The sequence below is a fragment of the Protopterus annectens genome, chromosome 4.part0 (genome assembly GCF_019279795.1).
Source record: "Protopterus annectens isolate FY-2018-M chromosome 4.part0, PAN1.0, whole genome shotgun sequence".
Lineage (NCBI taxonomy): Eukaryota > Metazoa > Chordata > Ceratodontiformes > Protopteridae > Protopterus > Protopterus annectens.
The window spans coordinates 294,476,677-294,503,178 of record NC_056733.1 but is presented as its reverse complement, the minus strand read 5'-3'; the positions used below and the strand labels follow the sequence as shown (position 1 = coordinate 294,503,178).

The window sequence follows — 26,502 nt, the reverse complement described above, 5'->3', positions numbered from 1 at the left end:
TGTTATCTCTCATTCCCTGCCTTCAACAGGAATTTCTATGGTGGTCACAGGCATGCCACCTCAACAAGGGTCAGCCTTTCACCTTGCCCCCTACCAGACAAACTATTACAACAGATGCTTCAGACTATGCCTGGGGGGGCACACATGGCAGGGCAATGCATTCAAGGCCTATGGACTGCAGAACAAAGAAAACTGCACATAAATCAAAAAGAGATACTTGCTGTACAGAAAGCTCTGACAGTCTTCACGGATCTACTACATCCAGGACAACTTGCAATAAAGACGGACAACACCACAGTAATGTGGTACATAAACAAACAAGGGGGCACACATTCCTACCCTCTTTGCAGGCAAGCAATAATCTTATGGAACACAGCTCTGGCCTACCAAGTCCAGTTACAAGCTCAATTCCTGCCAGGACAGAAAAACATATTGGCAGACGACCTAAGCAGAAACATCAAAGATCCCCACGAGTGGAAACTAGACCCACAAATATTTACAATGATAACTCAAAAATGGGGCCTTCCGAACATAGACCTGTTTGACAGTCCTCAAAACTACCAACTGACAAAATTTTGTACAAGGACATTCCACCATCAAGCTTGGAAAGTGGACACTCTCTCCTTCAGTTGGAAAAACCTGACAGCATATGCCTTTCCTCCATTACCTCTTCTCACAAAGGTTCTTTTGAAGGTCAAAAAGGAGAAACCTCGACTGATTCTCATAGCCCCAGACTGGCCATGCCAGCACTGGTACCCGCTATTGAAGAATATGGCTCACAGCACACCATGGATATTGCCTCAAATACCTCATTTGCTCACGCAGCAAAACAAACAGATTCTACATAGCCAGCTAAAAACCTTAAACCTGGCTGCATGGCAAATCTATTAAACATCCAACCAGCCCCTCTTTCACAAGCAGTTCTGGATGTTATTCTGGAAGCCAGGAGGCCAAGCACCAGGAAGGCTTACTCGGACAAATGGAAAAGGTTTTCTGCCTGGAACCAAGCTAAAGGCCAAGACACAACTCAGCCTCATATGCCTTACATTCTGCAGTATTTAGCTGAGATGTTGCACAAAGGACTTTCCTTCTCCTCAATAAAAATCCATGCTTCAGCTATTTCAGTTCACTACGACACAAATCCACCTTTATTTTCACATCCTCTTCTAAGGCAGTTCCTCAGAGGGGCAAAAAACATTAGACCACCTAGAAGAGCTCCTACACCAACATGGGACCTCAACTTTGTTCTGGAAAAACTAACGTTACCTCCTTTTGAACCAGCTTTCTCTGCAGACCTTCAGTTCCTATCTTGGAAGACTGCCCTGCTCCTGGCAATAACTTCTGCTAGGAGAGTCTCAGAATTACAGGCACTAATGACAGTGGAACCTTTCCTCATTTTTCATCAAGACAGAGTTTCTGTACGAACTAATCCTTCCTTCATGCCTAAGGTGGTTTCCAGTGTAGCTTTAAATCAAACCATCCACCTACCCACTTTCTTCCCCAATCCATAGAACAAAGGTGAGAGACTCCTGCATTCCTTGGACATTCACAGGCAGCTTCGTTACTACTTGGACAAAACTAAGACTTTCAGAAAAACTGACCAGCTCTTTGTATCCTATGCTACAGCTTCTCAAGGGAGTGCTATATCCAAACAAACCATTTCTAAATGGATAGGCCATTGCATACCATTCTGTTATACCCATCATGGGAAACCAGTCCCTCCTACCATTAGATCCCACTCTACCAGGGCAACAGCCACCTCTACAGCCTTTCTCAGGGGGGTTCCTACCAAGGAAATTTTAGAAGCTGCAACGTGGAGTTCTGTACACACCTTCACCAAACACTATCACTTACCTCTTTATTCTAAATCCAGGGCGGGCTTCGCCAGTGCAGTTCTGCAGGGCCTCATTGCCTCCACTAACCCTGTATGATGCCTCCACCCTACCTTAGCTTTGGGACTCAACCCAAGTGTGATGACTGCAGCAGGGTAACACGATGAACATAGTACAGTTTTGTGCCTACCATAAGTGTAGATGTTCGAGTGTTCACTCTGCTGCAGTCCAGGTTACCCTCCCTCCAACCCCTCTGATCTACTGGCTAAATCACTGCTATGCCTTACTGATGTATTTGCTTATAGCTGAAGGGATTTTGTGTTTGTACAGTGTTCACACCATTTGGTACTAATTTTGATCACCTTTTTTTGGGGGCACCTGACATCTGGGGCAAGAAAAACTGAAGACAATGGCATCGGTTGCAATATATGTACCCCTGGCGCACTGACGTCAAGGATGAGGTGACAGCAACCGACGTCGGACCAAGACTTTGGAAATCCGGCCGACTGCGGGACCGCCTGACGACAGGATAACCCAAGTGTGAAGACTGCAGCAGGGTGAACACTCGAACATCTACATTTATGGTAGGTAAAAAATTGTACTATTTCTTTGCTGGAATAAGCAATATGAACACCTTATTGCTTGTTATTTATAAAAGGTCCCAGATATTGCCTGTATGAAGACATTGTTTCTGTCATTCTGTTTTTTCTGCAAACTTTGTCTGAGGTAACTAGGAGAGAGAGGCATTGTGGGTAAGATTTAAGCTCATGAGTTTTTGGTTACCACAAGCTATAGTAAAGGCCAAGTCGGTTCCTATATTCGGAACCAAATCTATCAGTCAAGGATAAATGAAGATGGACAACACAGATAGAATGTTAAGTAAGTAATATCTTTATATTTACATACCTTTACCAAACATTACAGAGTAGATGCTTTCTCTAGATCTAAAGCTGCCTTTGTCAGCTCAGATCACTCTGGACTGGTTGACAGCTTTCCTGTGTCACATCCAACAATCCTCAACACTCCCCAAACTTTGGAATTTACCCAGCAGATCCTTGTTCTAAGGCAGGACATAGTGCAGTTGTGTGAGAACTTACCATAACAGTAGATGTCCCACTAATTACTGTTGCAGTATTCCTTCCCTCCCTGCCATCCAGCTGTCTTTTTGTTACCTCTCATGGACCAAGGTGGAGCCATTATCTTGCCTTCTCCCCTCTTAGCTGACTGTTATTTTCTATTGTACAACCCCCCCCCCATTAATATTCCAAAATGTGCACGCTGATTGGTCAGCATGCACGTTATAAATTAGACTTATACTAATGGAAAAAGGTCCGGTCGCCCAGACGTTTTCCATTAGTATAAGTCTTTTTTTACAGCAACGGAGAATGCAAGATCTCTGTTGCTTTTTACACACTGTCTCGCTATGTTAAAGGAGTTTAACGTAGCGAGACAGCTTTAAAAACAGTAACGGAGATCTTGCTTTCTCCATTGCTTTTTTTAAAGCTGTCTTGCTATGTTAAATGGGTTTAACATAGCGAGACAGCTTTAAAAAAAGCAACAGTGATTCTCTGTAGCTTTTTTTAAAGCTGTCTCGCTATGTTAAATGAGTTTAACATAGCGAGACAGTTTGTAAAAAGCAACGGAGATCTTGCTTTCTTCGTTGCTTCCACCCACAGCTCTGATGTACTGCGTAAGCATACGCATAAGCAGTACATCAGAACTGCCGCAGAATATCAGATAGCTGCGGAAGGGCAGCAAGGAGGCATTATACAATGCCATTATTTAAGCAAAGTAATTATTTTTTTCTTAAATAATGTCATTGTATAATAGCAATAACCCACTTCTGGGTGTGAGTAATGCTGGATTTACCCACGGTTGTCTTTGTTTGGCCACTCGGGCTTCACCCTCGTGACCAAACCACACCAACCGTGGGTAAATCCAGCATTACCCACACCCAGGCATGGGTTATTGCTATAGTATCCTTGAGTGTCTACAAGCTTCCTGGCTTTGAGATAGCATGAGGTTTTATGCTCATCCATCCACTTATGTACCCTTATGCCCATGGGCTTAGGTCATAAGTAGAGCATATGTTCCTATTAAAGGTTTTGTGTTTGGTACTCTAACTAGATGTCTAGGTTATTTGACAAGGTAATTCAACAGTTTGAAATGTTACAGCTTTGATCTATAGGATATCTACTGCTATGGTAAATTCTTGCAAAACTGTACTTTCCGCCTTGAAAAATAATTTTGCACTGTCGTGGAACTGACTCCAAATATCTGTGAACACTTAGAAATCAAATGTCATTCTTTAGGGGACCAAAGACTTGCCAATACCACAGCAGTCTCAGTCTAGGAACCTACTGTACATATATTACGTGTACAAACTTATCAAATACGTCTTGGCCTAATACTAAATCAGACCCTGTGTTTTCTACATGTTGAAGCTCAGTCCTATGCACTACTAACCCAATTAAAAATTGTGTGCAAAATGTCACATCTTCTCACAATAGAAACAAGGCAATACAGTGCTATTAATATACTCGTACCAAGATTACAATATGGCTTGCCAGTTGCATCCTTAATTTCTCAACAGAACACGCATTCCATGAAAAACTAAAAACAAAGATTTATCCACTTAAGGCCTAATATAGAACACCATTGCATTATTTTAGGAAGGACTAATTGCTTATTCATCACAGACAGCACAAGGTTCCATATAAACATTTATCTTTAAACTGCTATGTCAATCTGTTGTCCCCCACTTAAAGAATAAACTTCAAGTAAGGGCAAGTTGTCATGAAGTTGGAAATTCCACAAGTACCTTTTTACACAGACCCTCAGGTACCAAAGCTGCTACTGAAAGAACATGATCTTATCTCTCTGACAAATTAGAGATACTACAGTGCTAACAGAGTTCAAGAGAACATCTAAAGGGAGCAAATAAGTGCACTGATTTTGGCAAACCAGGTTAATAAATTGTGAACTCCGTCTCTCTAAACATTTTATAGGCAAATGAACCATGGGCGGAAAGCAACATGATTAACTTTGCACATGTGCATATTCTTTTAGTAATAATATGTTATATTTTATGTTTAAATGGCTTATTTGCCCAGGTTCTGAAGATGTTCTCATTTGTAAACAAAAGTGCTAGAACTTGACTGCATTACTATTCTATTTTTACCTTACTGAATTGCATTCTACTTTCTAATAGGAGGTTTATATTGTAATTCGATGTATGTAATCTAATCCTTGTAAACTGTACTACTTTGAGTTATTTGTTTTTCTTATATTGTGCTGCATGGCCTTTGTTATGCCTGGAAAGGTTTTTTTTTGACTAGTATATTTATTTGTTTAACAAATATTTGATAGATGGATAGGTAAGAAAATCTTCATTTCCATGGGCGTATCTGAGGATGTGAAATGTAGACTCTTCCCTGTTAATGAATCACCTTTTGTTATTGTGATTCATATCCTCTTTATAGTGGTTTTGGAGCTGTAATCTTTTGTCTTCTCTGTCATTGTTGATTTTCCCCACTTGCAACATAACCCATTTTAAGCCGAAGTGGAGAATTTCCCGTTTTTTTTTTTTTTACATTCCAAGGAATGTAGAACCTTCCTGCCTAGGGAGCAGGTCCGCATCAGTTAGCTAGAGCGCTGTGGACAATGTTTCTTCTCTTGAAAGTTTTGGAGTGGAAGCTGAAAACTGATCTTATCTTTTTTTTTTTTTGTTTGGATGGCCCATCCACAAGCCACAAATTGAGTGGCACCTGTTTTTACCCCTTGTGCAGAAAGATGATGATGAATAAAGTTTAACAGTGGGCTGTATATGATAATGATAATTATGATGATGTATATTTGATAGTTGGCCATTAAAGGGGCAATCACCCTTAACAGTCATTCGTATCCCAGGAGAAGTGAACATGCTGATAGACTTACTGAAATTTGTCTGGATCTTTGGAGTCTAGAATCTTGCTTGATCTAGATCTTTTAAAGTGGGGCACCCAGAAGATTGACATGTTCATACTTAGCAGCCCTGTTTACCTCTATCATGGCATGGGATCCACTTCCATGGCAAGTCTGATTTCTAAATATCTTTCTTTTTGTCTTACTCTGCAGCTCATTGGAACATTCAAGGAAGAGGAGGAAAGACCAAAACTCATCCTTGCTTCCCATTGTGCCAAAAAGAATATAGCTTCAGGCTGTAAGATCCCAGGCAGTTCCAGAAGCTATCCCAGAAGACATCTTAAGACATTCTTGTTGGGTGGGGTGACAACCATTTCCCTCTCAGGAGCTTTGCTTCTATCTTAGAGCCATTTCTTCCACTGTGCTTTCCAGATGGAGTTTTGAAGGTAATTATTGCCATCAAGAAGCCAAGCAATTTATAAGGCAAATCTTCTAAGTGAAAATGGTTCTGTTTTTGTGGGAGTGGGGGGGGGGGTGTTGCTAACTCAGTCTTTTTACAAGTTCTCCTGATCTAGCTTAGAAAGGTGCATGATACGGCTTTGTTCTTGTTCCATGGTGTATCCTTCTTGCAGCTTTGATTGATTGACACCAACTGATAGAGGGGAGCACTACAGCATAGTAAGGCTGATTAAGCAACTCTTCAAAGGATTTCTTCCATCGTTTTTTCAGTTTTAAAGATCCCTTTTCTTCCTGTCAACTTGTAATTTCATGATTGATGGGTTCACTTTTTCCCTCAGTTTGAACCTACTAGGTCAGTAGCTCTGAAGTTTGTGTTAGAAACTGTTTTCTTTGTTGCTGTCACCTTTGTGCAGAGAATCTCTAAACTTTAAGGTGTTGTATTAAGGAGACTGTTCTTTTATGGGAATTACATATCTCTTTGTACTAACTTGTATTCCTAGGTGGGCAAATCCTTACTGAATGTAATGCTAATGGCACTGTAATTTGCTATCAGATGAGAGACTGCTTTTTGAAAGTGCTGCTGTTGAATGCCTCTTAGCCAGAGGTGTCTCAGATTCCCATAGTTATGTCACAATTTTTTTTCCATTGCAGATATTTGAGCTGTAGCCCCTTAATCCTTGATTAACCCTTTCACCAAACATTGCTTTAGGAGTTGTCTGCTGTGGCACCTCAGTACATATATGATTCAACCTTCTTAGCCCTTGGTTTTACCCCTTCACCACCACCAGCCTCCTTTGTACTGCTTGACATTTTTTCCAACATTTAACAACTACAGAAAGCTTTTGTCTTTCTCTCTCCTCTCTGATGGTTTACTTTTCACTATCTGGTACATGTTTATACAGTTCCTGACTTCATAGTCCACAGTGCCAGCTGGTCTAAATGGATATGTACGGACTGTACTTGCTGATTTTTGAGGAGGTCCATTTCAGTGGGTGCTTATTATGCTCTCACTCTGTTTTCGGGCTTCACAATGGACTGTGTTCACTGACTGCAGATGGAGTCCCTTGAAAGTTGAGTGGGTATTTATTTATTGTTTCCCTTATTGAGGTTGGTTTGCTTAGTGGTGATGGTGGTTGGGGAAGGGGTCAAATTGAAGAGTGCCCAGGAAAGGCACACTCCTAGTTTAGTACATGGATGCCCAGAGAGTGTGCTGGGGGGATTGCACACGCCAATGAGAGTAAGAGAGAAATATCCAAGTTATCAGAAGAATATCCCTGCAGCTTTAATGCAAAGGGTCCTACTTGTCTTTTATATACTGTGTAGTTCCACCTTTATTTCCATTTGATTTTCTTAATTTATTGCCCTTACCTGGACGGGCCCATTCCAATACAATCTCAAAACTCCCACCCCTGCTTGCATACCTACCATCCCCAGTATTGTAACTTTGCAACACCATCTCTTTGTTACCTGCTGTACTTTGTGTTAATCCCTTTTCTTCTATCACTGCTGACCTTACCCTTGAAAAACGTTCCCCTTACTACAAATCCCATGCAGTTTTCTCCCAGTTGTATCTTGAATTAGGTTATGTTTTTGTTCTAAATCCCCCCACACTTCTTGTGTCCTAGTATCTTTTCATCCCATACTTTTGCCACATTATTCTAATCTTCTTCTAATCTTACTTCTGTATACCTTTTATGTTTCTTTTATGCCTCTCTCAGTGTCATAGCCCATCATTATTATTTATGGGTAAGTGTCTGTTTTTGACCTAAGGTTTAATCAGATCAGATTAATAATGAGTTCAAATTATTTTGAATATGTCCTCATGGCAGGAACGCATTGCAGATTTCTCTTTATACCATCTACCAGGTTAAGAAAGGACATTTTCTGTCAGAGGTTGTGGATTTCTTCATTTCATTCCTTTCTGATTTTCCTTGTGGGTTAGTCTTGGATAATTCCAACATATGTTTAAGTAATAGATTTTCTGGAATCACTCATGAGTTTATCTATCTTGTGGAAGGATTTGGCTTTTCTTATATTTCTCTAATTTTAGAGGCCATCAATCTGTGTATGGTAGTTCTATCCATCTTGATGAAGGGTATCTGGTTTCTTAATTTGATCATCTGATATTATGCTGACATGTTCCACGTAACATGTAGTGACTTTCTACTATTACATTATCAACTTTTGTCAAATCATACTCCCACAACTGGTTTGGATTTACACTGGTGCATTAAATCAACCAAGACTGCTTTGTATTTATTCATTTGTCACAAATGATGGTACAGTCATGCTCTTTTTGTGTTAGAGTAAGGGATATAGGTCAGAGGATGGATGGTAGTATGACTTGCCTTCTTGAAGGCAGACTTGCTGTGGCTGCACATTTTTTTGTGCACCATGCAAAGATATTCAGGAAGAAGCCATCCAGACATGTTTTTCCAGATGGTTGACAGACCTTGTAATCTGTTGTGCCTGTCCACCAGGGCAGCCTTCTCATCGAATGATTGTGGTGGCTGGACATTTTTGCTGACATTATGTACTCATTCAGGTGTTTCCTTCCCCATGTTTATATTTGATAAGTGTCCTTAGATTTTTGCCAGCCCGACTTCCATTATATTGATTAAAATGAAAATGGTGAAATCAAGAAGTTAGGAACAGCTGTGTGCTCAGTCATCTGTGGACTGTACCCTAAGCCTGCCAGACTTGTAACTTATTTTCTGGAATCCCTTGACTTCTTCAGTTTCCACAGTGTCATTTCCTATTTTGAAAATCGGGTATTTCCAACTGTTTCAGAGGAAACAGTGGCTACTGCATTCCTCAGTAAAAAGCACTCTAATTCTGGCATCCTGAAGAATTACCACCCACTCTTAAACATTTCCTTTTTTGTTCAGGTTATTGAGAATGTTGCTCAGGTTCAGTTTATAGTTGTTGTTTAACTTCCTATGACTTCCTTGATCTTTGATAGTTTTGGTCTAGGACTAGGCATATAGTGAGACGGTAGTTTTGGTCTAGGACTAGGCATATAGTGAGACGGCCTCACCAGGCCTGTTAATTGCCTTTTAGTGGTAATAATTCAGCTGTTAGATCTTTTTGTCTTGCTTCTTCTTGATGTCTGTGCTGTACTTAATACAGTGGAATTGTGCTTGAGTGCATAACCAGTATGGACCATCCACTACTCTTTTTGAATCTCTTATGTTTTACCTCTTAACGATATTTACAGCATGTGGTTTCTGGTATTCAGTCATCTCCTGAGGTTGTGCTGGACTGTGGTTTTCTGCAGAGAGCAGTGCTGACTTTATCGTTTACTATACATTTGGTGCCTTTAAAAGGTATAGGCAGCAGAGGTATAAAAAAAACATTGCTATAGCTGAATGAAATTAAATCCTGCAAGAACAGATCCTGTGTCAGTGTTGGTGCATGCTGCATTAAGGCTCTTGAAGGCAGCTTGCCACTTCAGAGTTATTAATATGAAACTTTTGCCTGTGATATGAGATTTTAGAGTTTTTCTTGACAGCTAAGACTTGAGAAGCATTTGTTAGCTGTTAAGTCTATACTTTCATTACATTAATTTTTTTTAGAGTAAGCATCTTTTCTGTAGGGATGGTCTTGTTACCATTATCCACATACTGGTATCTATTAATCTTGACTATTGCAGTGGTTTTACCTGTGATGCTCAGACTCAGTCAAGGTAGTGTCACATCTCATTTTGAGCATATTTCTCCACTGTTGTGAAAGTTACACTGGCTACAAGTTGAGTTAATTTCAGAGGATCTAACTAACTTATCAAGCCCTTCTTCATCAAGGCCTGCCTTCCTTAAGGAGCCACTAGTGTCCTGTGTTTCAGTGTACTGTCTTTGTTCTTCTAAGGAGGATTTGCTACTCTTTCCCCACAGTGCAGCTGGAATCCTCTAGCAGGAGCTCTTTTGTCTAAGTTCTACTACTACTCTCTGACTTCCTCTGAATGATTTTCCCTGAAGTGCTTATGTTAAGGAGAGTAACATTTTGGCTTGACATAGCATGCATCTAAATCTAAGAAATCTGTGGGGAATTTTCTAGATGATTCTGTTTTACTTTTTGGTTCCTGTATTTTAAAGGTGTTTTGAGTGCTGTTAATGTATCTTTCTGACTGTAAATTGTTTTTTTTTCTATTTTAATTTTGTGTTTATTTGTAAAGCATTGGGGTCTGTTACTTCATCTGAATCTAAATCTTTCTTCCAATAAATCCAAGATTGGCAGGTTGGTGTTTTGAAACGTTTCTGTTTTTGATTTTGTTTGTCATCTTTGTAATAGTTTGGATGATAAGGAGACATCTGATTGTTTCTTGGGTTGGGGCAGAAGTAATATACTTATGAAAAATGGCATGTTGGTATTGTGTTCCTTGAGTTGTGGGAATAGGTCTGCTCACTGTAACAGTTTCCTCTGCAGAGTGCCTGAGGTGATTTTGAAACAATGACATCATTCTTAACTATTTCATTCAGTTTGTAAGACTGGAGCATTTTAATGATTGTGACTAGGAAAGAACGCTTGTAGTTTAAAAGACAAATAGCAGTCAGTGAAATGTTTGGACCAGTGTACTATCATACTTTGTTGGTGGAGGAAGGAATACAAGCTTTAGAAGTTTTGTGAAGACATGTCTCTGGATTGTTAGGTTGTTATTCATTGTATACATTGTGAATCTGATTTAGTAAATTTTGGCAAGACCACAAGACAGAAGCCTGACCATATCTCATACAAGCACAGTTTCTTTTTTTTAATTTTCTTGGCTCTACGTTGCTCTGATAGTCTTGCAAGCATTATTCTGTTATTCATCCTGCCTGTTTAAGAAAGTGGTTTTACTTTTTACTTAGATTTCTTTAAATTGATAGTAAACAATGTTTGCTTTTTTTAATAATTCATGTGTGGTCATCTCTTTATAGTGATGTGTTTGTCAGAATTTGTCATCAACCCTCACCAGCAACATATGGATGCCTTTTACTGGGTAATGGACTGGGATGGCATGATTTCTCTTTCCAGCCTTCTTAGTCTTCTAGAGAAAAATTTCTTCCCAAAGTGGCTACAAGTAAGTACTTTGTGTAGTAAGCTTTGCTAAAACAAGTTTTGCATATACAAAGCAACATTTTAAACCTAAATGATCTTTCAAAAAATCTGTCTGTGTTTTAATTTTAACTGCTATTAGAATAATGCCTTCCCTTTCTGTAGCTGTCTGTTTTGGACAGAAATTAGTGCTGGCTTTATGGTGTATCCAGGTAAAGGAAGATACTCGCAGAACGATTGATAAAATGAGTTGACGACTTCTGGTAGGAAGAAGTATTTGTAGTGGTGAAGTGAGGAAAATTGCAATTGGCTACTTTTAAGAACACAACAATTATTTCATTACTGTTTATAATTCTTGTAATTTTCAAGATAAACTTTTTTTCTGCCCCATGACTTGGATGCACTATTTTTGTTATCCCTTTGTACTTTCACTCAGTGTTGCAAGACTGTTCGTGTAGTACACTTTTAGTGGTTCTGCTCAACTTACAGAAATTCATTTTTAGTAAACTGCTTTCTGATTCCTTGTCATCATTTACTTTATTGATTGAAAATGGACAGTGAGAAATCAAAACTAGTTCATAGTACTGAAATGTCATAAGTTGCTAAAATTTACTTATAAAGTTGACAAAAGTATCTTTCACATAAGTATTGCATCTGGGCCACATACAAAACTACTGACAATAGTCCATGTCAGGTGAGGAGTTTTTCTGTGCACTAGTTTGGCAAAGATAGCTGTGAAGCTTGTGTCCACGGAGGAAGAAGATGATTGTACTGTTTAAGGCACCTGTTTGGTATTAGAGCTGCATCCCTTTGTCAGTAGAAATAATGTCTCCAGGTAATCATAGGAGATGTGCCTGCAGTAATAAAAGGAGTGAGCTATCTGCCACAGCTACAAGCAGTGGCACTAGCAGTAGCATTTTGTCTTAGCAGTGGAAAGGATTCCCATTCATCCATTCTGTAGACTTCTTGGCAGTTTGTAGTCTGTTTAGCATATGACTCTGCTCAGACTGCTATGCTGACTACTCTCTGGAACCTGAGTTGCCTTTGTCATTCTTATCAGAGGCAATTCAGGTAGACCAAGTCATCCCTTGTCTCTTTTTGAATGCTTGAAGTGGGACTGTTGGGGGCATCACTTCAGTGCACCATTTTGTTTTTTATCCTTACTAGGAGTGATGATATTTGTGCATGTGCTATGCAAACCTGGACCCTAGCTTGTTCATATGGTTTTATAACTTAACATATTTACTGATTCATATATCTTAGCATGTCATATGCATTGCTAATGTTTTCAGCTTGATGATGTTTTACATGTCCACATTTTCAGATAAGCTGAAGTGCCACTTGCATTATACTGCTTTTTTGGGCAGACACACATCATCATCTGCCCTTGGCTTCCTCCCTTTTCATTATGTGAGATATTACTTCTTTATTGAACACCTGGTACGTTTTGGATAGTTATAAGCAGAGGTACAATTGTATACTTTACATTAGTAGACTAGCAGAACAGTTTGGTCATACGCACATAGCTTGCCTTTTATAGCAGGTGTGTGTAGTCTCTCTCATTTCGGATTAATGAGTATGACTGTCAATTACAGCCTTTGGTGTAAGCATTAGTCATGGACTCATTTGCTGTTAATAAGTTGTTAATGGTAGCTGCCAGTAGAAATTAGCTAGCATTGCGAGAGTATTGACATATTTTACCTGACTGAATAAATATATGGCAAGTGAAAACGTCGTGCTTTTAGGAACATTCATCAGCTTCATATTTTATTTTCATACATGTTGTAGATATACTTGAAGTTGGTTCTTTTTTCTTTATTTAGTAATGCCCAGTGTGCTAACAGGAAATGGTGGTGATAGAGCTATGCATTGCCAATAATTAGTTCTAAAAGTAACCATGGTTACAAACCAATGACTACAGTAACAGTGCAGTAACTCTTTATCCCTCTATGTCATACAGCCATCCATTTTAAAATCTTGACTGTGACTGAGATGACCTGCTGTTTACTAGAAACCTAGGCACTGGTGTAGCTGACAAGAAAGGCTGGTAGTGAGTTGCCATCACATGATCACCTAGCCTTAGGAGAGAAGGTCTGGCCTGCTGTGCCATACTGACACATGCTACAGGTTTACAGCATGTACTGTTTGAGCTAAGGACATCTGCTTGACTCTTCCAAGTCACTACAAGATAACTTTCATTGTGTGTGTGTGTGTGTGTGTGTGTGTGTGTGTGTGTGTGTGTGTGTGTGTGTGTGTGTGTGTGTGTGTAGGAATGGACACATCCTCAAGAGGAGGCACAGCAGGCCTTAATGTATGTAGAGTGTGCGTATCAGCTGCCAAGGGAGGGATTAGGGCTAGAGGAAAAAAATACCTCAACAGCTGCCTGGATGATTACATCCTGTGCCCATATTACAGGTAATAAGGGCAGTACAGATGCTCAGTAGGCAACAGGGAGAAAAATATGCCTATTAAAATAATACACTTCAGATGTTCAACATTCGCTCACTGTTGCAGTAGGCTAAGCTTTATGGGTTTTATCTAGCAAATGAGCTAAGGTGCCTGATTCCTGGGTTAATGTACCTATAATTGATTGGCCTTTTTCCAGGGGCTTACCCAGGAATTGAAAGCAAAAAGTTAAGAATGTGACTTCTCCTGTTTCTGTTTCTATGGACAGGAAAGACTTGCTGGAGTTTGCTTTGAAACTGTTTTCATCCTTTAATATTTTCAGTCCCATTTCTTCACTAACTGCAAATATAAAAAAATAGTTTTTTTTTTTAGTTTCTGACACTGATTCCCAGTCAGAAGAGCATGGACAGGAGAAGTGTTTTTCTTCAGACAGTACTTCGCAAGCAGAAGATGTCCTTCAAGGATGCATCTGCAGTCCTAACATATGGGTTGTCCTGCCTCAGACAGCCCTTCGGTCGGCCGGATTCCAAAGTCTGGGTCTGGCCTCGGCTGATGTCGCACTTCACCCGACGTCATAGCTGCTGTCAATTGGGTATAAAGGCATCAGCCAACGCCATTTTCCTCAGTCTTTCTTGCCGCGTGGCGCCCGAAGCAGAAGCTGTTCGCAAGTGCCGGTCGGTCAGAACCAGAGATTACTACTACCGAAGACTTCTAAAAAGCTAAGTACCCCGTTGGGGACTCTTTCTTGCCTCAGCCGATGTCAGAAAAAGTAAATAACTGTTTAACTTGTGGGAAACAAATACCTCATAAGGATTTCCGCTCTTACTGCCTTCCTTGCTTAGGCCCAGACCATGACGTAGCAGCTTGTCTAGCCTGTGCTTCCTTCAACTGACGGACACTTAGACGTCGGTCGGAGTTTGCAGAGGAGTTTTTCGGCCCCGCTTTTGCTTACAACATGCCGTCGGAGACTCCGACTTCACAATTAGCTAAAAAGCGTAAGGAAAAGGACCGACACTCGCGGTCCGCGGTTTCGGCCGAAACCGCGGTTAAGCCAACCGCGAGTGTCTCGGCTTCGGCTGAAACCGAGTCCTCGGTTCTTCCTTCGGCCGAAAGCATGCCTCCTACAACCGAGGCCTCATCCAGCATGGCTGAATCTGCTACTGATTTTCCACCTGCTGTTGCAGGTTCTCAGGATTTATCAGATACTATTCCCTTAGACATATCTACTCCTGCACGTGGTGCTGCTAGGCCCCCTGCATCCATGTCTATCAAGGCTTTTTCTAGGGCTAAAGCAGCTAAATCTTCTAAGGCCTTGCCTGCTAAAACCACCTCACACAGGCCTAGCTCTAGTACCCAAATGCTTAGCCTGGCAGAGGATCTCATTTCTTTGATCAGGGGATCCCAACCTCACCCTGACAGGGCCTCTCATCCCCCTCCAGAGAAGAGGCCTAGAGCAGAGCCCCCTGAGCCAGTTTCTACAGACTATTCCTCTGATGATTCAGAAAACTCAAATCCTCCAGAAGGCCCTTATTCTCCATATGGGGACTCTGACGCAGAAGACTCCATTCCTTCTGCCTCTCCTCCTGAGGAATTTTCTTTTGGGGAAACCTTGCATGCTATGAGAGAACAATTTCAATGGCAGGGCCAGGATTTTTCAGATTCTAGGAAAAGGCTTAGGACCTTTTTACATTTGCCACAGCATAGGCCTTTAGCCATTCCTCCAGTACTTACAGTTGTGGATGATGCATTTAATGATGCTTGTACTGCCCCTGACTCTCTTCCCCCGGCCCCTGCTAAGCCCCACAGATACTACAGGGTCCCGGACACACATTATCACTTGTATAAGGCTCCTATTGCAGATCCTGAAACTATTTCACAGGGCCCCAAAGCTGTAGCAGCTACCTCTGCCAAAAACCCCCTCCCCTCTGAAAGAGAATCTAGAGCATTAGAGAGATGGGGTAAAAAAGTTTATACTTCTGCTACTCTTTCGGCTAGGGCCTTAAGCTGACAATTCCACATGATTCAGTATCAGGAATTTTTGTTAGATCAGCTAACTAAAAAACTGTCCTCTCCTGAACCTATAGACCGTAAGTCCCTTCAGGATTTGGTACATAACACTCAGCAGGTCAGTAATCATTCCTTAAAATGTGGCTATGATGCACTGGAGGCTTCCTTTAGATCAGCTATGACTGGTACAGTGATCAGAAGGCATGCATGGTTAAAAGAGCAATCCTTACCAGACCATGTAAAGTCAAAGCTCCTAGATGCTCCCATGGAAAAACACAGTTTGTTTGGCTCCCCTGCACAGCAAGTGTTAAAGAAGGTGGAAGAGAAAGCAAAATCTGTCCAAACAGTCAAGGATTTCTTACAGGTCCAGCCTCCGAGGTTTAGTAGGAATTGGCCTTCGAAGAATTGGTCCTTTCCAGACACCACCAGAGCACAGAGAGGCAGAAATAGGCGGCCAAGAGGCAGAGGTCAATCCAGAGGTGCCTACAGGGGACGTCAGTGGCAGCCTAACAACCAGAGAAGTACTCTCACAGATCCAGCCACTACCACTTCCACAGGACAGTCATGGTGACTTGGCTCTGATACCGCCTACCAGTGAACAACTAGAAGCACCCTTAGGCGGAAAGCTAGCCTTATTTTCAGTAAACTGGCATTACATTACAGGAGACAAATGGATTTTACAGACAATAGACAAAGGTTACAGGTTTCACTTCCATACTCTACCAAGGAAGAGAGGAATGCCAAACCTACCACCAAACGAAAAAACAAACGCTCTAGAACAAATCGACCACTTACTAAGGATGAGAGCTATAGGAAAGGTACCGTCTATGGAACAAGGACAAGGATTTTATTCCAGACTTTTCCTGGTACCAAGAAAGGAAAACCAATGGAGACCTATTCTCGACCTGTCCGCTCTGAACACATATCTCATTGTTCCAAAATTCAAGATGCTGACCCTACAGCAACTTCTTCCCATGCTGGGCAAAGAGTCTTGGCTGGTGACTCTAGATCTCAAGGAGGCATACCTGCACGTCCCCATACGACCAGATTGCAGAAGATACCTCAGATTTCTTGCAGGATCAGAGCATTATCAATTCTCAGCATTGCCTTTTGGCTTATCTACTGCACCCAGAGTATTCACGAAATGCCTGGCATCAGTAATTGCTCATTGCAGGCTTCAGGAATTCAAATTTATCCATACCTGGACGACTGCCTGTTACAAGCGGACAACAAAACAAATTAACAAAAGATTTGAGAAAGGTTATTCACCTATTGCAAGCCCTGGGATACACAGTCAACATAAAAAAGTCAAGGCTGATACCATCCCAAAGGATAACTTTCTTGGGTGCAGAACTGGACACATCAAATCAAATGGCATTCCTCACAGCAGAAAAGCAAAAGCAACTACCACTCTATTTCATGGCATTAACAACGCAGAACCAGCTTACAGCAAGGAAAGTCCTGCAAGCCCTGGGTTACATGGTATCCTGCATAATATTGATTCCACATGCCAGACTACATATGAGGAAGTTGCAATGGTACCTAAGGAATTTATGGTCTCAGCACAAGCACAGCCTAGAAGCCCAAATTCCAATAATTCCATGCCTGAAGCAAGAATTCCAGTGGTGGGCTCAGGCCTGTCAATTGAACAAAGGACTGCCTTTCCACAGCCCTCACCCAAGCCAGACTATCACCACGGACGTCTCAGACCTCGGTTGGGGGGCACACATGGTGGACAAGTGCATACAAGGCTTATGGACACAAGACCAGCTGAACTTACACATAAATCAAAAAGAGATGCTGGCAGTAAAACAGGCAATTCAGACATTCAGACCGTTTCTTCAACAAGGTCATTTGCTGATAAGGACGGACAACACCACAGTTATGTGGTATATCAACAAACAGGGAGGCACACATTCATATCCTCTATGCCGGATGGCAATGGACCTCTGGAATGTGGCCCTGAACCTCAACATTCAGCTCCAGGCCATATTTGTGCCAGGAAAAGAAAATATACTAGCAGACATCTTAAGCAGAACTACCACGGATGCCCACGAATGGATGCTGCATCCAGACATCTTCAAATCCATTACAAAGAAATGGGGACTACCAGAAATAGACCTGTTCGCATCTCTGCACAACCACCAATTGAAAAAATTCTGCACAAGGACATACCACCCACTTGCTTGGAAGGTGGACTCCCTATCCTTTAGTTGGGAAAACCTGACAGCACATGCATTCCCACCTCTTCCTTTGATGCACAAAGTGCTACTGAAGATCAAAGAAGATCACCCAAGGATCATCCTGATAGCTCCAGACTGGCCGAGGCAGCATTGGTACCCGCTACTGAGGAGTATGTCTCGGGCACACGCATGGCCTCTACCTCTAGTTCCTTTACTGCTAACACAGAACAACTTCAAAATCCTGCATCCAAACTTGAAAACACTGCAGCTAGCTGCTTGGAACATTACATAAAACAAAATAACCCAGATTTATCTCAAAGGGTTAAAGACATTATCCTGGAGGCTCGCAGACCCTCCACAAGGAAAACTTATTCAGCAAAATGGAAAAGATACCTCATTTGGAGTGCAGCAAAAGGAGAAAATGTATCATTGGCAAACATAGCTAACATCCTGGAATATTTAGCAGAGCTTTTCCACAATGGCCTGTCTTACTCCTCCATTAAGATTCATGCATCAGCAATTTCAGCAGAATACAACATAGATCCTCCACTCTTCTCTCATCCTCTACTCAGGCAGTTTCTGAGAGGAATTAAAAATGTAAAGCCTCCAAGGAAGCCACCTTTGCCTACATGGGACCTGAACTTTGTGTTAGAAAAGTTAACACTTCCCCCTTTTGAACCAGCAGCAACAGCAGAATTACAGTTCTTATCTTGGAAAACTGCTTTCCTGCTGGCAATCACTTCAGCAAGAAGGGTTTCTGAATTACAGGCATTAATGGCAGTACAGCCCTTCCTTATCTTCCATCAGGATAGAGTGTCCTTGAGAACTAATCCTACTTTTATGCCAAAGGTGGTCTCCAGGGTATCATTAAACCAAGCAATCCACCTACCAACATTCTTCCCCAACCCACAGAACAGGGGGGAAAGACTACTGCATACCTTGGATGTGCACAGGCAATTGCGCTACTACCTGGACATTACCAAGAACAATAGAAAAACTGACCAGCTTCTGGTAGCATATGCAACAGGAATGGAAGGAAAAGCAATTTCAAAACAGACAATCTTAAAATGGATAGGAAATTGCATTAGATTTTGTTATTCTTTTCATGGAAAGACAACTCCAGAAAACATCAGACCTCACTCCACAAGGGCTACAGCCACTACTACAGCTTTCTTACGAGGAGTGGCTACCAAAGACATTTTAGAGGCTGCTACTTGGAGCTCCGTGCATACATTTGCCAAGCATTATAATCTACCTTTATACTCCAGATCCCGAGCAGGTTTTGCCACTGCTGTTTTGCAAGGGATCTTAACTACACCATAATCTTCTTAGTGCCTCCTCCCCCAGTTTGGCTATGGTATTCTACCCATATGTTAGGACTGCAGATGCATCCTTGAAGGACATAGAACAGTTTTGTACCTACCATAAATGTAGATGTCCGAGAGGTATGCATCTGCAGTCAGGATTACCCACCCTCCTTCCCTCTGTGGTACTCCTAGGGTATTTGCCCATCTTGTAGCTAGCTGGGGGAATCTATTATGGTGTATTTGTTTGTATATATGTATATACATGTTTATTTTTATTTGCTCTCTACTGTTTGGAATCATTTGCATTTATCCAAATTTAGCCTTCCTAGAGGGCACCTGGCATCTGGGGCAAGAAACACTGAGGAAAATGGCGTCGGCTGATGCCTTTATACCCAATTGACAGCAGCTATGGCGTCGGGTGAAGTGCAACATCAGCCGAGGCCAGACCCAGACTTTGGAATCCGGCCGACCGAAGGGCTGCCTGAGGCAGGACAACCCATATGTTAGGACTGCAGATGCATACCTCTCGGACATCTACATTTATGGTAGGTACAAAACTGTACTTTTCTCATTCTGAAAAAAAATGTTTCTTCAAATTTCCCTTCAGAAGAGTTATCTTTTTCTGAAACTATAGGTAAAATTAAAATTTGTTTCAGTGAGAGCTGGAGTGAAATTCAATCTCCTAGCCGAAGTTTTATGATTTGTTGCAACAGGATTTTCCTCAGCCTTCAGCAGTCCCTTCAGCTTTAAGTGATGTTTTGTTAACAGTTTGCAGTATTTCTTCACTTTAAAAATCTAATAGGTTAAACAAAGTACATGTGGCACACAAATATCCGTTTTCCAATCCCAAATCAGACTCTGTAATTATTTCCTTACTGAAGCCATATACTGCTAAGCATATTGTGAGTGTTAATACCATTCCTTCTGAAAAGGATGGAAAAACTTTTGATAGATTTGGGAAGAAATTTTATTCTAAGGGTACTTGAACTTCCAGGCTTGATCTAATGTTTTCACAGTCTTCTTTTGAAGACAAAAAACTTAATTGAATTCCTTATTAGTTTCTGCTTCTCAAGTAAATAACGCTCCTTAAAGTGCTCTTATGATTCTGCTGATGTTGTATCCAAAGCTGCTGCCTCTGTTTCAGGTTATGAGTCTGAGGAGATTTGCTTGGTTGCAATCTCAGAACTTGCCAAAAGATGTTAAAGCTGAGCTGTTAAATTCTCCCGTTGATAAAGATGTTCTTTTTGGCCCTTCTGCTGATGAGGTTCTTAAAATTTGATGGAAGAGGAAATTGTTCCATGGGGTTACTCGTATTTTTAAAACCTCCTTTTCTAAGTTCAGTAAATGTTTTCTTTCAAATTCAGGACCATTTTTTAAGAGGCAAAATAAGCAGTCTCAGCAAGTTCAAACAAACAGCGTTTTGAAAAGCAAAGGCAAGGAATCCCAAAGTGGAATGGGGAAGCTGTCCAATACCAAGGACAGTCCGGAATATCAGAATGACTACTTGCTCACTCAAGCATCCCCCTCCTCACTCCAGCATTCCATTAAATTTGTTCTTGAGTCTAAGCCTTCATCTTCTATACTGGCATCAGATTGTTTCAGACAAATGGTGAGCCTTTTGGGTTTGGCTTGTCAGAAACTCCTGACACAAAATAATTCAGTGTACTTCATATGAGCAATGAATGCAAAAGTGTTATCTTTGGCAACTTGGGTGTTTGTGATTGCTGACATGTCACCCAAAACGTGGTGTGGGTCACCTTTGACACGTGTGTTATAGGTTCACCTTCACTGGGTTATAAGAATCATCCAACAGGAATAGAGATGGCAGTGGGAGTCTCTTCCTCCTGTACAGGGAATTCCTTCTCATCCTGTAAACCAAGCTTCCCTGCTTCATCCATTTATTTTCTTTTAAACAACAAACATCGTTATTAAATTACCACTTATGACATATAAATGAAAACAAACTATATTGACATATTTTTAGTTGCAGACTTTATATATCAGTTATAATCTATCCAGTCATTTTCAAACATTACATAGCTCATTCAAATCCTACCTTCTTTTAAATCTCATTCCTCCTCCAAATCATTATTCTACATGCATTGCTCCTAAAATTTGCATTTTCTGTGTAATTTGATCCTACCCTCTTCTAAATGTCCCATTTCCACTTATTTTATTTCTGTTACTATACTCACTACTTCTAGTACAGTTGGCTTAGAATTTGATTTCCATTTTCTAGTAATTCCTTTTTTTGGCAGCCACTATAATTGGGCCCAGCAAGACCTTACTATGTCTAGGTCATTCTGATTATGTATCCTAGCTCAAAAAATAATTTCCTTAGTTATACCAATTTGCTCACCCAATATTTTTGATAGAGTATTCTGCAGAGAATTTTTAAAATATGTCCACTCATTACTCTTCCAAAAAATATGTTCCCAAATTGCCTTTCTTCCCTAACACACCTTCAACATTTGCTAACTACCTGAGGAAAAAATCTTTGGAGTCTACTTGAGGTATAAAAATACCTATGTAAACACTTCCAAGCAAATGTCCTAAACTTTCTAGACTTTGTTGCATATTTGGGAGTCATAATTATAGTCCCACATTGCTTCTTTGTGAATTGCTCATCCATTCTCTCCTCCCAATCCATTCTAACCTTCTCTGGTTGATTCTTAGTTATTAAGCAGTGGTTTTATATGATGTACTAATTATCCCTTTTTTAACAGCAGCTTCTGTTCTAGATTCTACCAAAAACTCTACCAGTGTTGGTCTTTCACTTAGGATCTCCCTATTCCTTCCTTTTTACCTATACTCTGATATCAATCCTTGATGGGGAAGGCAGTCTCTAGCCTGCAGTCCAAATAAATTCTTGTACTCTTCCCATTCTATTACCTTTCCCTCTCTTGATTCCTTTCCCACTTTTCTCCAGTAAATTCCAGCCCCCTATTGTCTGTATCCCTAATTGCAGTCATCCCTATTGCCAGAATCTCCTTTCTTCATTCCTGTGTAGTCTTAGGTATTAGAATACTTTCAGCTACTTTATGAATACAATATTCTGTGTGGTTATTGTTCTCCTTAAGAATCTACATCCAGAATCCCAGTCTCTCCTTGTTTCTTGAGCTTCCGCCCTGTTTCATGATCATCCCTTTTCACTCTGAACTATAGCTTTCTGCTTGTGCTATGTATAGGAGCTTTAACTGTGTAGCTCTAAAATACCCCTTCAAATCAGGTAAACCGAAAATACCTCATCTATTGGAAAGATCAGCTTGTCCCACTTGACACTTGCCATCTTCCCCTCCCAGATAAATTCCTTAAATTCTTTGTTAGTTGCTGTCCACAACTGCTATTTTGGTTGATAAAAAAAATATGCCTGACCCATGTATAAAACTCTTCTTTCGGCTGCTCCCGTTAGGGGTCGACACAGCAGATAATCTTTTTCCATTTCTTCCTGTCCTCTGCATCTTGCTGTGTCACACGAACCACCTGCATGTCCTCTCACCTCATCCATAAACCTTTATCTTAGGCCTTACTCTTTTCATGTTACCTGGCAGCTTCATCCTTAGCATCTTTTTCCCAATATACTCTGCATCCTTCCTCAGCACATGTCCAAACCAACATAATCTTGCCTCTCTGGCTTTGTCTCAAAACCTTCCAACCTGGGCTAACCCTCTAATATACTTATTCCTAATCCTGTCCACCCTCGTCACACCCAGTGCAAATCTTAACATCTTTAACTCTGTCACGTCCAGCTCTGACTCCTGCCTTTTTGTCAGTGCCACTGTCTCCAACCCATATAACATAGCTGGTCTCACTACCCTCTTGTAGGCCTTCCATTTCACTCTTACTGGTACCAGTCTGTCACAGATCACTCCTGACACTCTTCTCCACCCACTCCATCTTTCTTCACCTCTCTTCCACACTTACCATTACTCTGAACTGTTGATCCCAAGTATTTAAACTCATCCACCTTCGCCACTTCTACTCCCTGCATCCTCACCATTCCCCTATCCTCCCTCTCATTCACACACATATATTCTGTCTTAGTCCTGCTGACCTTCATTCCTCTTCTCTGTAGAGCATATCGCCACCTCTCCAGGGTCTCCTCCACCTGTTCCTTACTCACACTACAGATCACAATGTTATCTGCAAACATCATAGTCCACAGGGACTCCTGTCTGATCTCGTCTGTCAACCAGTCCATCTCCATTGCAAATAAGAAAGGGCTCAGAGCTGATCCTTGATGTAATCCCACCTCCACCTTAAATCCATCTGTCACTACCACCGCAGACCTCACCGCTGTCACACTACCCTCGTACATATCCTGTAACACTCTTACATACTTCTCTGAAACTCTTGACTTCCTCATACAATACCACAGCTCTTCTGTAGGCACCCATGTCATATGATTTCTCTAAGTCCACAAAGACACAATGCAACTCCTTCTGACCTTCTGTACTTCTCCGTCAACACTCTCAGGGCAAATATTGCATCTGTAGTGCTCTTTCCTGGCATGGAACCATACTGCTGATCACTAATCATCACCTCCCTTCTTAGCCTAGCTTCCACTACACTTTCCCATAACTTCATGCTGTGACTGATCAATTTAATCCCTCTTTAGTTACTACATCTCTGCACATCACCCTTATTCTTAAAAATCGGTACCAAAACACTTTTTCTCCATTCCTCAGGCATCCTCTCACTTTCCAAGATTTCCTTAAACATTCTAGTTAAAAACTCCACTGTCTTTTCACCTAAACACCTCCATGCTTCCACAGGTATGCCATCTGGACCAACAGCCTTTCCATTCTTCATCCTCTTCATAGCTATCCTTACTTCCTCCTTGCTAATCCACTAAATGTCATGATTCACTATCTGCACATCATCCAACCTTCTCTCCCTCTCATTCTCTTCTCAGCCCCTCAAAGTACTCTTTCCATCTGCTCAACACACTCCTCGCTTGTGAGTACGTTTCCCTCATTATCCTTTATCACCCTTACCTGCTGCACATCTTTACTAGCTCAGTCCCTCTGTTTGGCCAATCGGTACAGGTCTTTTTCTCCCTCCTTAGTGTCCAACCTTTCATACAACTCTTCATATGCCTTATCCTTAGCCACCTCTCTCTTTGCCATGCACCTCATCTCCTTATACTCTTGTCTACTTTCTTCATCTCTCTGACAATCCCACTTCTTCTTCGCCAGTCTTTTTCTCTGTATACTCTCCTGTACGTCTTCATTCCACATTCTTCACATTCTTCATTCCACCACCAGGCCTCCTTGTCCTCCTTCCTCTTTCCAGATGTCACACCAAGCACCTTTCTAGCCATCTCCCTTACTAGCTCTGCTGTAGTTACCCAGCTATTCGGTAACTCATCACTGCCACCCAGTGCCTGTCTTAATTCTTCCATGAACTCCACCTCACAATTACCCTTTTTCAGATGTGCATCATGCATACAGCTGCAGTAATCACAGATGGGTTCTCTGCCGTCAGGCGGGTCCTCGGTCGGCCGAATTCCAAAGTCTAGGTCCGGCGTCGGTTGCTGTCGCTTCCTTTCCTGACATCAGTGAGGCAGGGGTATATAAGACACAGCCGACGCCATTTTCTTCAGTCTTTTTTTTGCGGTGCCAAGCAAAGCAGTTCGCAAGTGCCGGTCGGCCAGCTCCTGAATTTATGAAAAATTGGAAACCGAAGTCTACATTAAAGCTAAGTACCCCGTTGGGGAAACTTTTCTTGCCTCAGACCGATGTCAGAAAAAGTTAACAATTGTATTTCTTGTGGGAAGCAAATACCGCATAAGGATTTCCATTCCCTCTGCATACCTTGTTTAGGCCCAGACCACGACGTCTCGGGCTGTCGCTTTTGCGCTACTTTCAATAAGCACTATTAAGCCGCGGAGTTCGCCCAACACTTTTTTGGTAAAGCCTTTGATTATAAAATGTCGTTGGAGACTCCGACTACCGTTTTGTCCAAAAAACACAAGGACAAGGACCGACACGTGAGGTCCGCAGTCCCAACCGACACCACGCCAAAACCGGCTACACGTGGTCCGGTTCTCAGCGAGACGCCTATGCAGTCCCTGACTACCGACGACACTTCTTTGGCAGTGTCTTCTGTAACCGAGACCGCAGGTACCTTGGCCCATACCCAGACTACAACCACCGAAGCCACTGTGAGCGTTGAGCCTCCTAATGTGGACAGGTCCACTTCCACCCAAGGTGTCTTTAGACCCTCATCTTCCTTTTCCATTAAGGCCTTTACTAAGTCCAAATCAGCCAGGCATCCCAAGAGGCCTGTTATACAGGGCCCATCTCCAGGCCCCATGCCTAAAAAGCAGATGCTTAAAATGGCTGAGGATTTAATTAATCTTATCAGGGGTTCCCAACCCCCTCCAGACAAGAGACCCAGAGTGGAGGAAGATTCTCCCTCTTCCGATCAGGGCTCCATTTTTTCAGATCATTCTGATGTAGAGGAACACTCTTTCTCCCCTTTTGAAGATTCTGATGCAGAGCAGTCCACTCCTTCTGTATCTCCTCCTGAGGATTTTTCTTTTGGGGAAACCTTGCACACCTTGAGGGAACACTTCCATTGGGAAGGCCAAGACTTTTCTGATTCCAAGAAAAGACTTGGGGAATTTCTTTTGTTACCTCAACACAGACCTCTGGCGATACCTCCTGTCTTGGACATACTTGATGATGTTTATTCGGAGGCTTGCCTTAATCCGGATTCCCTGCCTCCTGCCCCAGTCAAGCCTGATAGGTACTACAGAGTTACTAACTCTCACCAATTTCTTTACAAAAGCCATAATGCTGACCCTGAAACCCACTCCACCAGGGCCACAGCTTCCTCTACAGCCTTCCTCAGAGAAGTTCCTACCAAAGATATTTTGGAGGCAGCCACTTGGAGTTCTGTGCATACCTTCACAAAACACTACCACCTGCCTTTATATTCCAAAACTAGAGCAGGCTTTGCCACTGCTGTGTTGCAGGGCATTCTGGCTCATCCCAGTTCCACCTAGTGCCTACCACCCTGTGCGTAGCTTTGGGATTCTACCCATCTGTGATTACTGCAGCTGTATGCACGATGAACATAGTACAGTTTTGTACCTACTATGTTCGAGTGCTAATACAGCTGCAGTACAGGTTACCCTCCCTCCTTCCCCTCTTGGTAAAGGCTAGGGCCTAACCCCTTTTCATACAACCTGATTGGGTTATCCTTCTATGGTATATTTGCTTGCAACTACTGATTTTTGATTATATTGCATTGCATGTATATAAATATAATTTATGTATTGCATTCCTACTGGGGGCACCTGACATCTGGGGCAAGAAAGACTGAAAAAAATGGCGTCGGCTGTGTCTTATATACCCCTGCCTTACT

At 41.7% G+C, this 26,502-nt stretch overlaps 1 protein-coding gene across 1 annotated transcript in view; it reads left to right on the top strand.

The window, feature by feature from the left end:
* The window catches only part of TFIP11 (tuftelin interacting protein 11), a 725,612-nt gene that overhangs the window by 571,863 nt on the left and 127,247 nt on the right, over window positions 1–26,502 (top strand). The window contains exon 11 of the mRNA XM_044068282.1: window positions 11,108–11,250. Coding sequence (XP_043924217.1) covers window positions 11,108–11,250 — 143 coding nt within the window. The remainder of the gene's footprint in view (window positions 1–11,107; window positions 11,251–26,502) is intronic.